Here is a 12,500-nt window from a genome sequence, read left to right as displayed (position 1 = left end):
AGGATCAATGAGGTCCAGGCAATGGCTGCTGATGACTCGGCAGATAGACTTATAGGCTCTCCCAAACTCCCCATCCTTAACTCACAAGGATGGTGAGGTTGCAGCGACCAAAGGAAGTAAAGAGTTTGAGCGGAACTCGAACCTCAGTCTGGCAATCACCCGTCAAGCACGTGACCAATTAGGCCACTTTCTTCCACTGTAAAGTTTTCTTTTTTCATTTTCTTATCAAGAAATGGGCATTAGGTTGCTAACTTAGTTAGCCATTATCTTAAAATGAGGTATGGATATGACATAAGCTAATTCGAATTAAAATTAATGGCCTCACCTAAAATACTTAAAAATCTATGATAAAATACTTAAAAATGTATGAAGAGAAAGGACAGAAAGACTTAAAAATATATGAAGAGAAAGGACAGAAAGGTATTTAAATAAATACAAACTAAAATTTCGCCTCTAAAAATTTAAAAAAATGAAGGAATTTTTGCGGCAAATCTTAAGGATAATTCTAACCCGACTGCAAAAAATTAATATAAAAAATTAAAAGAAAATCCTTTAAGAACAGTCGACGCCGTCACTAGTCAACATACCTGTACGTCACTCATTTTATTCAAAAGGATAAACTTGAACGCTAAGTCCTATCAAGAAGGCATTTGAAATATTAATCAAAGTGATTGAAGAGTATTTAATATGAGAAAGATGAGTTTTCTTCCAAAGGATGTTACTTTATATTTTCTATTGCTATTTTCTGTTTAGGAAACTTTTAAATATGTATTTTTTTAGGTGTTGATATTTAAATGATTAACATTGGCCATTGGCGACATTTAAATCATTAACATTAACGACGTTATTTGATTATTCTTATCATTATCACATGTATTCTTTACAACAGACGCCAGTATATACAGGAGAAATTTTACGATGTTTATTGAAAAATTAGTCATCGGACTTTCAAAAATACTCAAACACAATAGTTTTTGAAATGGGAATTCGTCTCTAAATGAAGCGTCATGAAATTCAAAGTACACTATTAAAAATTTGCCTTAAAACTGTAAAAATCCTGGGATAAATGTTGCCAGGCATATACCGTTTTGAAATCGAATACATTGACGTAAAAGACTGATATTACGAACACCGCCCCGCAAAAGATAATAACAAAGTGGGGTAAAATTACGGTCGCCTGTATTTCACTGAAATACAACTGAGACCAGTATATTTTTACGGAAATTACTGAATAAAAATACATTCTTTTTGACAGTGTAGAAGAGAAAAAGTAGCAAACTGACCTCGTCAAGATTCGGAACTGACAGTCTCGTATTACTCGAAATCAACTGCTCGAAAACAAATGCTCGAAACCACTTGCTCCAAAAATTATTACTCGAATTATCATTTCCTCGAAAGACAGATAGCTTGAAAGCCGATATTCATTCTTTAAATGTTATCAAAAATACTTGAGCTTTACATATCATTACTAAATAACTTTATCTTAGCCGTTATTAACTTTATTTTCTAAACCTTATTTTTAGTATTATCTTAGCCTTAGGATTCTACATTATAGAAACATAATTACTGTTGCACCAAGAAGCGTTCTTGAAAGTGAAGAAATATTTAATCTTAATGTAATGAATAATTTCAAGTTCCCAATAATCATAACTATGAGGCTAGGATTAATTTTACTTCAATTGTGAATATTACTCCAGTTACTAATATATATACTAATACCTGCTGCTGCCTCCGATGCCTTAGATGACCGCGGAGGTAGCAGCAGTAGGGGATTCAGCATTATGAAGCTTCATCTGTGGTGGATAACGGGGGAGGGTGGGCTGTGGCACCCTAGCAGTACCAGCTGAACTCGGTTGAGTCCCATGTTAGGCTGGGAGGAACGTAGAGAGTAGAGGTCCGTTTTTGTTTTTGTTTCATTTGTTGATGTCGGCTACCCCCCAACCCCCAAAATTGGGGGAAGTGCCTTGGTATATGTATGTATGTACTAATATATGATCGAGTTAAAGTAAACATTTAAAGTTGATTAATCAAAGCTAGATTATAGAACCAAAAATCTATACACACACAACCTCGAACTCTAATAGAAAATTAAGATTTATCATTAATGAAGTAATCAAAATTCATTAATTAAGTCACGCATACCGGATTAAATTAAGTATAATGGGAGAGGTAGGATTATCCAAAACTTGGCTTAGATGGGACACTGAAAAAAAAAAAATTATAAAACACTGCTGTACCACAGAGTCTAAGATGATATTTCATTTGACATCATATGAAGCAACGAACTGTAGTTCAATTAAAGGTCTTTGAAGAAGCATTAGTCTTGACAAAATAAGTGAATTTGAAGAAGCACTAGTCTTGATAAAATAAGTGAATTTTAAGAAGCACTAGTCTTGACAAAATAAGTGAATTTGAAGAAGCACTAGTCTTGATAAAATAAGTGAATTTTAAGAAGCACTAGCCTTGACAAAATAAGTGAATTTGAAGAAGCACTAGTCTTGACAAAATAAGTGAATTTGAAGAAGCACTAGTCTTGACAAAATAAGTGAATTTGAAGAAGCACTAGTCTTGATAAAATAAGTGAATTTTAAGAAGCACTAGCCTTGACAAAATAAGTGAATTTGAAGAAGCACTAGTCTTGACAAAAGAAGTGAATTTGAAGAAGCACTAGCCTTGACAAAATAAGTGAATTTGAAGAAGCACTAGTCTTGACAAAAGAAGTGAATTTGAAGAAGCACTAGTCTTCAAGAAATAAGTGAAATTGAGATCATAATCCAGGAGATAAGAAGTCTTTGGCATCCAAACTCTTCACCGTGAGCGGAATACATTTCACGACAAATAGACTTGACGTCAGTTGCATTTTAAGATCAGGTTTCGATTCTGCTCACTTTTCTTTGTGCAGAGGAGCACTGAATACATTTTACACATCACAGAGTATGCACTGAGGTGGTACGGTCATGTCATGAGAAGAGATGAACAGTATATTGGGAGGAGAGTAATGGAAATGGAGGTACAGGGAACGAGAAGGAGAGGGAGACCAAAGCGAAGGTGGGTGGACTGTATCAAGGATGACCTTCGATCAAAGGGATTAATCGGTGATGAGGTGTGGGATAGAGGTAGATGGAGAAAGCTGACCAGAAACATCGACCACACATAGAAGTGGGAAAAGATGTAGACAAAGAAGAAGACAGAGTATGCACGTTATAGATAAATGTTTAAATGCTTATACCTATTTTCCTTCTTACAATAAAGGTTCCTTTCTTAATTCTATGTACAAAACAGGTTCCTGTTACAGACATACACTGTAATTTTAATACGAAATTCTCCGTATAAATATACTTTTCTCAGCCGTATTTCAGTAAAATACAGGTGACCGTAATTTTTCCCATACTTTGTTATTATCTTTTTCTGGTCGGGCAACGTATTATCGCTCATTCATGTCCATATATCCGTTTTTAAAACAGCAAATTCTGTTAACATTTATTCCAGGAGTTTACCGTTTTTTTTTTTTAGGGCAAATTTCTAACAGTGTATGTTAACATGTGGACACTTATGGTCATTGTAAACGTGAAACATTGAAACATTCAAAAGCACTTGTTCGATTACGGACGCTCCAAACCCTGAAGTTAAAATGGAGCATTTCCCATCAACCAGTTCAAACTCCAAAGTAAAGAACAGTCATGTGCGTTCACCGATAACCAATTCACATTACAGAATGATGTTCATAACGTCAATATGATTTCTCTTGTAACCAATTAATCTCTTAAAGTAAAGATCACCATTATGTACTCAGTTGCTTATCATCAGTTCAGACCTGAGCTACCACACATAATTTTGTGATTAATTACAGAATCCTCCTCCCTATCAACATAAGATGAATATGTTTGCTTACGACCAACCTTATCATTTGATACTAGTGTAGGCAATTCGTCAAAAATGACAGCTAAATTGTTTAGATGGATATGCAAACACACGAATACACACATTCAACCCTTCCCACCTTCAACCCCTCTCACCAGGATATGACTACTCTCTCCCCTCTCCCCGAGGGAGGGGAAGAGAGTGAGTAATTATATGCTGGCAATGCCTCGGAGCGTAACCGGAAATTTCTATATATATATATATATATATATATATACACTTGCTCTTTAATATATAAGGGAGATAAGGAGCATCATAGTAAGTTTACGCACAAACAAACACAGTTAAAGACTACGCAACTGCACAGACTTATTTACATAGACAGCTCGAATATCAAGTAAAAAAAAAAAAGTATTCTTTCCCTTGAATATAAAACATTTATATGATAGGTCGTAGAAATGACACATGGCCGGCCATTCATTGCTTTCTTTTCAATGACGTTGTTCCAAGAATTACCCTTCAATAACCGACCAGTGGCAGCTGGGCTGGAGTTTCCCACCCGCAGACGTGGTGAACTAGCTGACGTGGATCAATATCAGGGTGACACAAAAAAGTAATGAAAAAAAAGAGGAGTGAAAGAAATGGAAGATTTGACGTCGAAAGACGGGGAATCCCTTTTTATTGATGGCATTAGCTAATAGGCTTCTCTCTCTCTCTCTCTCTCTCTCTCTCTCTCTCTCTTCCTGTCCTCCTCTTTTCCAGGTTATTTTTAGTTCTTTAACGTGGCTCTCTTTTGCAATCCATTGTCATCAACTTTAAATAACATATCAACGCTTTTTCATTGCTGTCATCAATTCTTTAACAATCAAAATTCTCTCTCTCTCTCTCTCTCTCTCTCTCTCTCTCTCTCTCTCTCCAACTTAACTAACATTCCGTAACTCATTCTATCTCTCTTTATCACTTTGTAATAACAATAAAGACAGACCTATATAAAGTGGTCATATATAAATTACACCATTTACAGTTGGAAAAAAAAAAAAAAACTAGGAGAAACGTATGAGGTCGTAAGTGAGTTTCATGAGAATGTTAGTTTATAAACAATGAATTGTATCTTAAAAAGTGATATATTTTGTACAGGGAGCAATTAATTCATTAAAAGAGATCATGTATAACCACTTCCATCAGCTATTCTATAAAAGCGAAAAAAAAAACAATAATAGATTAAACAGATGTTGCTTCAGGGATAGAGGTAAAAACCACAAGAGAGAATTTTAACTTGTAGATTATTTCCGTCTAGAGATTACCTCGTCGAGGCCAGAAAAAGAGAGAGAGAGAGAGAGAGAGAGAGAGAGAGAGAGAGAGAGAGAGTAAATTAAAACGAAAAATTTCTCAAAAATTAAAACTAAATGAATATGCCGGTGAAATTAGTTACCACTTTTAGCCAGAAAGAGAGAGAGAGAGAGAGAGAGAGAGAGAGAGAGAGAGAGAGTAAATCAAAACGAAAAATTTCTCAAAAATCAAAACTAAATGAATATGCCGGTGAAATTAGTTACCACTTTTAGCCAGAAAGAGAGAGAGAGAGAGAGAGAGAGAGAGGAGAGAGAGAGAGAGAGAGAGTAAATTAAAACGAAAAATTTCTAAAAAACTAAAACTAAATGAATATGCCGGTGAAATTAGTTACCACTTTTAGCCAGAGAGAGAGAGAGAGAGAGAGAGAGAGGAGAGAGAGAGAGTGTAAATTAAAACGAAAAATTTTCTCAAAAATTAAAACTAAATGAATATGCCGGTGAAATTAGTTACCACTTTTAGCCAGAAAAAGAGAGAGAGAGAGAGAGAGAGAGAGAGAGAGAGAGTAAATTAAAACGAAAAATTTCTCAAAAATTAAAACTAAATGAATATGCCGGTGAAATTAGTTACCACTTTTAGCCAGAAAGAGAGAGAGAGAGAGAGAGAGAGAGAGAGAGAGAGAGTGTGTAAATTAAAACGAAAAATTTTCTCAAAAATTAAAACTAAATGAATATGCCGGTGAAATTAGTTACCACTTTTAGCCAGAAAAGAGAGAGAGAGAGAGAGAGAGAGAGAGAGAGAGAGAGAGAGAGAGAGTAAATCAAAACGAAAAATTTCTCAAATATTAAAACTAAATGAATATGCCGGGTGAAATTAGTTACCACTTTTTAGCCAGAAAAGAAGAGAGAGAGAGGAGAGAGAGAGAGAGAGAGAGAGAGAGAGTAAATCAAAACGAAAAATTTCTCAAATATTAAAACTAAATGAATATGCCGGTGAAATTAGTTACCACTTTTAGCCAGAGAGAGAGAGAGAGAGAGAGAGAGAGAGAGAGTAAATTAAAACGAAAAATTTCTCAAAAATTAAAACTAAATGAATATGCCGGTGAAATTAGTTACCACTTTTTTTAATGTAAAATCTGAAAAAAAAAATCTCACTTAAGTATATCTATAAATAAATGTTTTCCTGTTGTTATATAAAAGAAAATACCAGGAATTGTAGCCTCCTACTAACAATACTCAAAATTCAAAGGTGATGAAAGTCTGCTAACCTTACAAGATTCTCAAGAATTTAAAGTCGGTTTTTTTTCCCTTGCTAAGTTTTTTCTTTTTGCTAAAAGAGAGCAGGTTTTTTTTTTTTTTTTTTTTTTTTTTTTTTTTTTTTGCTAAAAGAGAGAAGATTTTTATTTGCTAAAAGAGAGCAAAATTTTTTTCCTAAAAGAGAGAAGTTTTTTATTTGCTAAAATAGAGCAAATTTTTTTTTCCTAAAAGAGAGAAGTTTTTTATTTGCTAAAAGAGAGCAAATTTTTTTTCCTAAAAGAGAGAAGTTTTTTATTTGCTAGAAGAGAGCAAAATTTTTTTTTCCTAAAAGAGAGAAGTTTTTTATTTGCTAGAAGAGAGCAAAAATTTTTTTTCCTAAAAGAGAGAAGTTTTTTATTTGCTAAAAGAGAGCAAATTTTTTTTCCTAAAAGAGAGAAGTTTTTTTATTTGCTAAAAGAGCAAATTTTTTTTCCTAAAAGAGAGAAGTTTTTATTTGCTAGAAGAGAGCAAAATTTTTTTCCTAAAAGAGAGAAGTTTTTTATTCGCTAAAAGAGAGCAAATTTTTTTTCCTAAAAGAGAAGTTTTTCATTTGCTAAAAGAGAGCAAATTTTTTTTCCTAAAAGAGAGAAGTTTTTTATTTGCTAGAAGAGAGCAAAATTTTTTTTCCTAAAAGAGAGAAGTTTTTTATTTGCTAAAAGAGAGCAAATTTTTTTTTTTCCTAAAGAGAGCAGTTACATTGAGACCAAAACCTCTCTCAAACTATCTATGCAAGCCATTTCGTCCTCGTTCTTTTTAGGTTCTTCCTGTACTTCTGTTATACGAACGCAAACTTCTGTCTTGAAAGAAAAACATTGTCTCCGAGAGTTTGGTATTATTTGAACCAGGAAACTCTTAGGTGTCATATGGTCGGAAATACTTGATGACACTTTAAAGTGTTGTATAGCTGCAGCTTTTATATATATATATATATATATGTGTGTGTATGTATAAATATATATATATATATATATGTGTGTGTGTATGTATAAATATATATATATATATATATATAAATATAATATATATATATATATATTTATACATACACACACATATATATATATATTATATATACATACACACATATATATATATATATATATAATGTGTGTGTAAGTGTGTATATCACTTCCTATCTAGATAAGGGTAACATAAGTTTATCAATCCTTTCAATCCAACAAAAGTATAGAAAAAAATTTTCACTAAAGTCCCGGGATTTTTGGGACGTGTTTCTTAATTCATTTACGCAGCCAAATTTAAGTGTAACTTTATCGAATAATTGAATAAATTTCCTTTTATTGACATATTACAAATTAAAATTAGAGGGGCACTCAGTAGAGCGCAGACCCTCGCCACAGCAACTTATATCTCGACCCCTTGCTCGACCTTGACCTTTGACCTTAACATGTATTAACTGGCGTGGATTTTCATACACTTACATATGAACCAAGTTTGAAGTCTCTCTAACAACGATATCCAAAATGGCTAATTACGTGAACGGGACATTTTGCTTGACCCTGACCTTGACCTTAGACTTTCCAAAATTTAACCATTTCCAGCTTATTGCATATTAGTTAATCCCTGAAAGTGTCATTACTCTACGACTACAATTGGTGTAAAATATAACCTCCTTCCAGCTTCGTTGGCGGAGGTAAAAAATCCTTGGGGTCATCCAGTAAAAAGAAGGTCAAAGTTAAATTAAATACCTTACAAAAGTGAGTATGGTCAAGTTACACCAACATCCTAGATGCGCATATATATAACACACGCATTTACATACATGTACGTAAATACACACACACACACACACACATATATATATATATATATATATATGCGTAAAAATCACAGGAAAACGTGATGCTCAGATGCAGAAGAACCACAGGGAAAATGAAAATACGAAATATACGCTTAAGTCCTGACTAGTTTCGTGATACTTCTTCAGAGGACTGATCAGTCCTCTGAAGAAGTATCACGAAACTAGTCAGGACTTAAGCGTATATTTCGTATTTTCATTTTCCCTGTGGTTCTTCTCCATATATATATATATATATATATATAGATAGATAGATAGATAGATAGATATATAATAGTTTTTATCATCAACTGCAATAATTTCCAAATTCATTAGAAATTCAAATTCGTCTAATAAACTGTTGCATATGAAAGTGAGATTTGCAAAATGAAATACAGGGGTTCAAAGGCCCTTAATATCACGCCTGCCAGAACATACGTTCCATGATCCCAACCCGGAAAAGGTATGTGATGAGGTATGTGATGAATAAAACAATGATTTCCAATTATATACAAACTTGTATTTCATTGTAGGGGATGCAAAGTACATGATATGATTATTGTATGTATGCATCTATTACTATGCATGTATTAAAACACATGTATTTGTACCCATATATATGTATGTATGATATATATATATATATATATATATGAATAAATAAATACAAATGTATATAAATATAAATATAAATATAAATATAAACATGATATATATATATATATATATACATATATATACATATATATACACAGTATATATATATATATATATATATATCATCATTTCCTACGCCTATTGACGCAAAGGGCCTATTTTCCCTGTTGGGGCCCCTGGGCTTAGAGCTTCCAGCTTTTCCAACTAGGGTTGTAGCTTAGCAATTAATAATAATAATAATAATAATAATATTATATATATGTGTATACATTCCGAGAGAGAGAGAGAGAGAGAGAGAGAGAGAGAGAGAGAGAGAGAGCGGCTTGTATTACAGCTTTTCCATTAATACTCACTCCCAACGATATCAAAAGGCATGCTGGGTTCATTTCATATTTCCCAATACGATCCACATTAATCTTTGTTAACCGGAAATATTTTTGAACTGCATTGCATCTATCAACAGCACGCACTCTGGATATCATCATCCATCATGAAACCCCAGCTTCAATTGCAAAGGTGCAAAGAGAGGAGGAGGAGGAGGGGAGGAGGAGGAGGAGGAAGGGAGAGGAGGAGTAGGAGAAGGAAGGGGGATTCAGTAAATCGAATGGTTATGAGATTCGGAGTTACTGTTGTTGTGGGCTGATTGGTAACGTCTCTGCCTGGTGTTTGCCAGGCTGGGGTTCGAGTCCCGCTCAGTCTCGTTTGTGGAGGAGGTGGAGGAGGGGGAGGAAGGGAGAGGAGGAGGGAGTAGGAGGAGGAAGGGGGATTCAGTAAATCGAATGGTTATGAGATTCGGAGTTACTGTTTTTGTGGGCTGATTGGTAACGTCTCTGCCTGGTGTTTGCTAGGCTGGGGTTCGAGTCCCGCTCAGTCTCGTTTGTGCCATTAAGAGGAGGAGGAGGAAGGGAGGAGGAGGAGGAGTAGGAGGAGGGGAGGGGGATTCAGTAAATCGAATGGTTATGAGATTCGGAGTTACTGTTGTTGTGGGCTGATTGGTAACGTCTCTGCCTGGTGTTTGCCAGGCTGGGGTTCGAGTCCGCTCAGTTTCGTTTGTGCCATTAAGAGGAGGAGGAGGAAGGAAGAGGAAGGGAGAGGAGGAGGAAGGAGGATTCAGTAAATCGAATGGTTATGAGATTCGGAGTTACTGTTTTTGTGGGCTGATTGGTAACGTCTCTGCCTGGTGTTTGCTAGGCTGGGTTCGAGTCCCGCTCAGTCTCGTTTGTGCCATTAAGAGGAGGAGGAGGAAGGAAGAGGAAGGGAGAGGAGGAGGAAGGAGGATTCAGTAAATCGAATGGTTATGAGATTCGGAGTTACTGTTTTTGTGGGCTGATTGGTAATGTCTCTGCCTGGTGTTTGCCAGGCTGGGGTTTCGAGTCCCGCTCATTCTCGTTTGTGCCATTAAGAGGAGGAGGAGGAAGGAAGAGGAAGGGAGAGGAGGAGGAAGGAGGATTCAGTAAATCGAATGGTTATGAGATTCGGAGTTACTGTTTTTGTGGGCTGATTGGTAACGTCTCTGCTTGGTGTTTGCTAGGCTGGGGTTCGAGTCCCGCTCAGTCTCGTTTGTGCCATTAAGAGGAGGAGGAGGAAGGAAGAGGAAGGGAGAGGAGGAGGAAGGAGGATTCAGTAAATCGAATGGTTATGAGATTCGGAGTTACTGTTTTTGTGGGCTGATTGGTAACGTCTCTGCCTGGTGTTTGCTAGGCTGGGGTTCGAGTCCCGCTCAGTCTCGTTTGTGGAGGAGGGGAGGAAGGGAGAGGAGGAGGAGTAGGAGAAGGAAGGGGGATTCAGTAAATCGAATGGTTATGAGATTCGGAGTTACTGTTTTTGTGGGCTGATTGGTAATGTCTCTGCCTGGTGTTTGCTAGGCTGGGGTTCGAGTCCCGCTCAGTCTCGTTTGTGCCATTAAGAGGAGGAGGAGGAAGGAAGAGGAAGGGAGAGGAGGAGGAAGGAGGATTCAGTAAATCGAATGGTTATGAGATTCGGAGTTACTGTTTTTGTGGGCTGATTGGTAACGTCTCTGCTTGGTGTTTGCTAGGCTGGGGTTCGAGTCCCGCTCAGTCTCGTTTGTGCCATTAAGAGGAGGAGGAGGAAGGAAGAGGAAGGGAGAGGAGGAGGAAGGAGGATTCAGTAAATCGAATGGTTATGAGATTCGGAGTTACTGTTTTTGTGGGCTGATTGGTAACGTCTCTGCCTGGTGTTTGCTAGGCTGGGGTTCGAGTCCCGCTCAGTCTCGTTTGTGGAGGAGGGGGAGGAAGGGAGAGGAGGAGGAGTAGGAGAAGGAAGGGGGATTCAGTAAATCGAATGGTTATGAGATTCGGAGTTACTGTTTTTGTGGGCTGATTGGTAATGTCTCTGCCTGGTGTTTGCTAGGCTGGGGTTCGAGTCCCGCTCAGTCTCGTTTGTGCCATTAAGAGGAGGAGAGGAAGGAAGAGGAGGAGGAGTAGGAGGAGGAAGGGGGATTCAGTAAATCGAATGGTTATGAGATTCGGAGTTACTGTTGTTGTCGGCTGATTGGTAACGTCTCTGCCTGGTGGTTTGCCAGGCTGGGGTTCGAGTCCTGCTCAGTCTCGTTTGTGCCATTAAGAGGAGGAGGAGGAAGGAAGAGGAGGAGGAGTAGGAGGAGGAAGGGGGATTCAGTAAATCGAATGGTTATGAGATTCGGAGTTACTGTTGTTGTCGGCTGATTGGTAACGTCTCTGCCTGGTGTTTGCCAGGCTGGGGTTCGAGTCCCGCTCAGTCTCGTTTGTGGAGGAGGGGGAGGAAGGGAGAGGAGGAGGAGTAGGAGGAGGAAGGGGGATTCAGTAAATCGAATGGTTATGAGATTCGTAGTTACTGTTGTTGTGGGCTGATTGGTAACGTCTCTGCCTGGTGTTTGCCTGGCTGGGGTTCGAGTCCGCTCAGTCTCGTTTGTGCCATTAAGAGGAGGAGGAGGAAGGGAGAGGAGGAGGAGTAGGAGGAGGATGGGGGATTCAGTAAATCGAATGGTTATGAGATTCAGAGTTACTGTTGTTGTGGGCTGATTGGTAACGTCTCTGCCTGGTGTTTGCCAGGCTGGGGTTCGAGTCCGCTCAGTCTCGTTTGTGCCATTAAGAGGAGGAGGAGGAAGGGAGAGGAGGAGGAGTAGGAGGAGGATGGGGGATTCAGTAAATCGAATGGTTATGAGATTCGGAGTTACTGTTGTTGTGGGCTGATTGGTAACGTCTCTGCCTGGTGTTTGCCAGCTGGGGTTCGAGTCCGCTCAGTCTCGTTTGTGCCATTAAGAGGAGGAGGAGGAAGGGAGAGGAGGAGGAGTAGGAGGAGGATGGGGGATTCAGTAAATCGAATGGTTATGAGATTCGGAGTTACTGTTGTTGTGGGCTGATTGGTAACGTCTCTGTCTGGTGTTTGCCAGGCTGGGGTTCGAGTCCCGCTCAGTCTCGTTTGTGCCATTAAGAGGAGGAGGAGTAGGAGGAGGAGGAAGGGGGATTCAGTAAATCGAATGGTTATGAGATTCGTAGTTACTGTTGTTGTGGGCTGATTGGTAACGTCTCTGCCTGGTGTTTGCCAGGCTGGGGTTCGAGTCCCGCTCAGTCTCGTTTGTGCCATTAAGAGGAGGAGGAGGAAGG

General features: G+C 37.8%; 1 protein-coding gene across 1 annotated transcript in view; it reads right to left on the bottom strand.

Moving 5' to 3' along the window:
• Window positions 1-11,386: 11,386 nt before the first annotated feature.
• The window catches only part of LOC137639718 (mucin-2-like), a 1,266-nt gene continuing 152 nt past the window's right edge, over window positions 11,387-12,500 (bottom strand). The window contains exons 1-2 of the mRNA XM_068371968.1: window positions 12,397-12,500; window positions 11,387-12,069 (exon numbers count right to left, since the gene is read on the bottom strand). The exon at window positions 12,397-12,500 is cut by the window's right edge and continues 152 nt beyond it. Of these exons, the coding sequence (XP_068228069.1) occupies window positions 11,387-12,069; window positions 12,397-12,500 (787 nt within the window). The remainder of the gene's footprint in view (window positions 12,070-12,396) is intronic.

This window comes from Palaemon carinicauda, chromosome 1 (genome assembly GCF_036898095.1).
Source record: "Palaemon carinicauda isolate YSFRI2023 chromosome 1, ASM3689809v2, whole genome shotgun sequence".
Classification (NCBI taxonomy): Eukaryota; Metazoa; Arthropoda; class Malacostraca; order Decapoda; family Palaemonidae; genus Palaemon; species Palaemon carinicauda.
The sequence above is the reverse complement of the archived record's forward strand: the minus strand, read 5'-3'. Positions and strand labels throughout refer to the sequence as shown.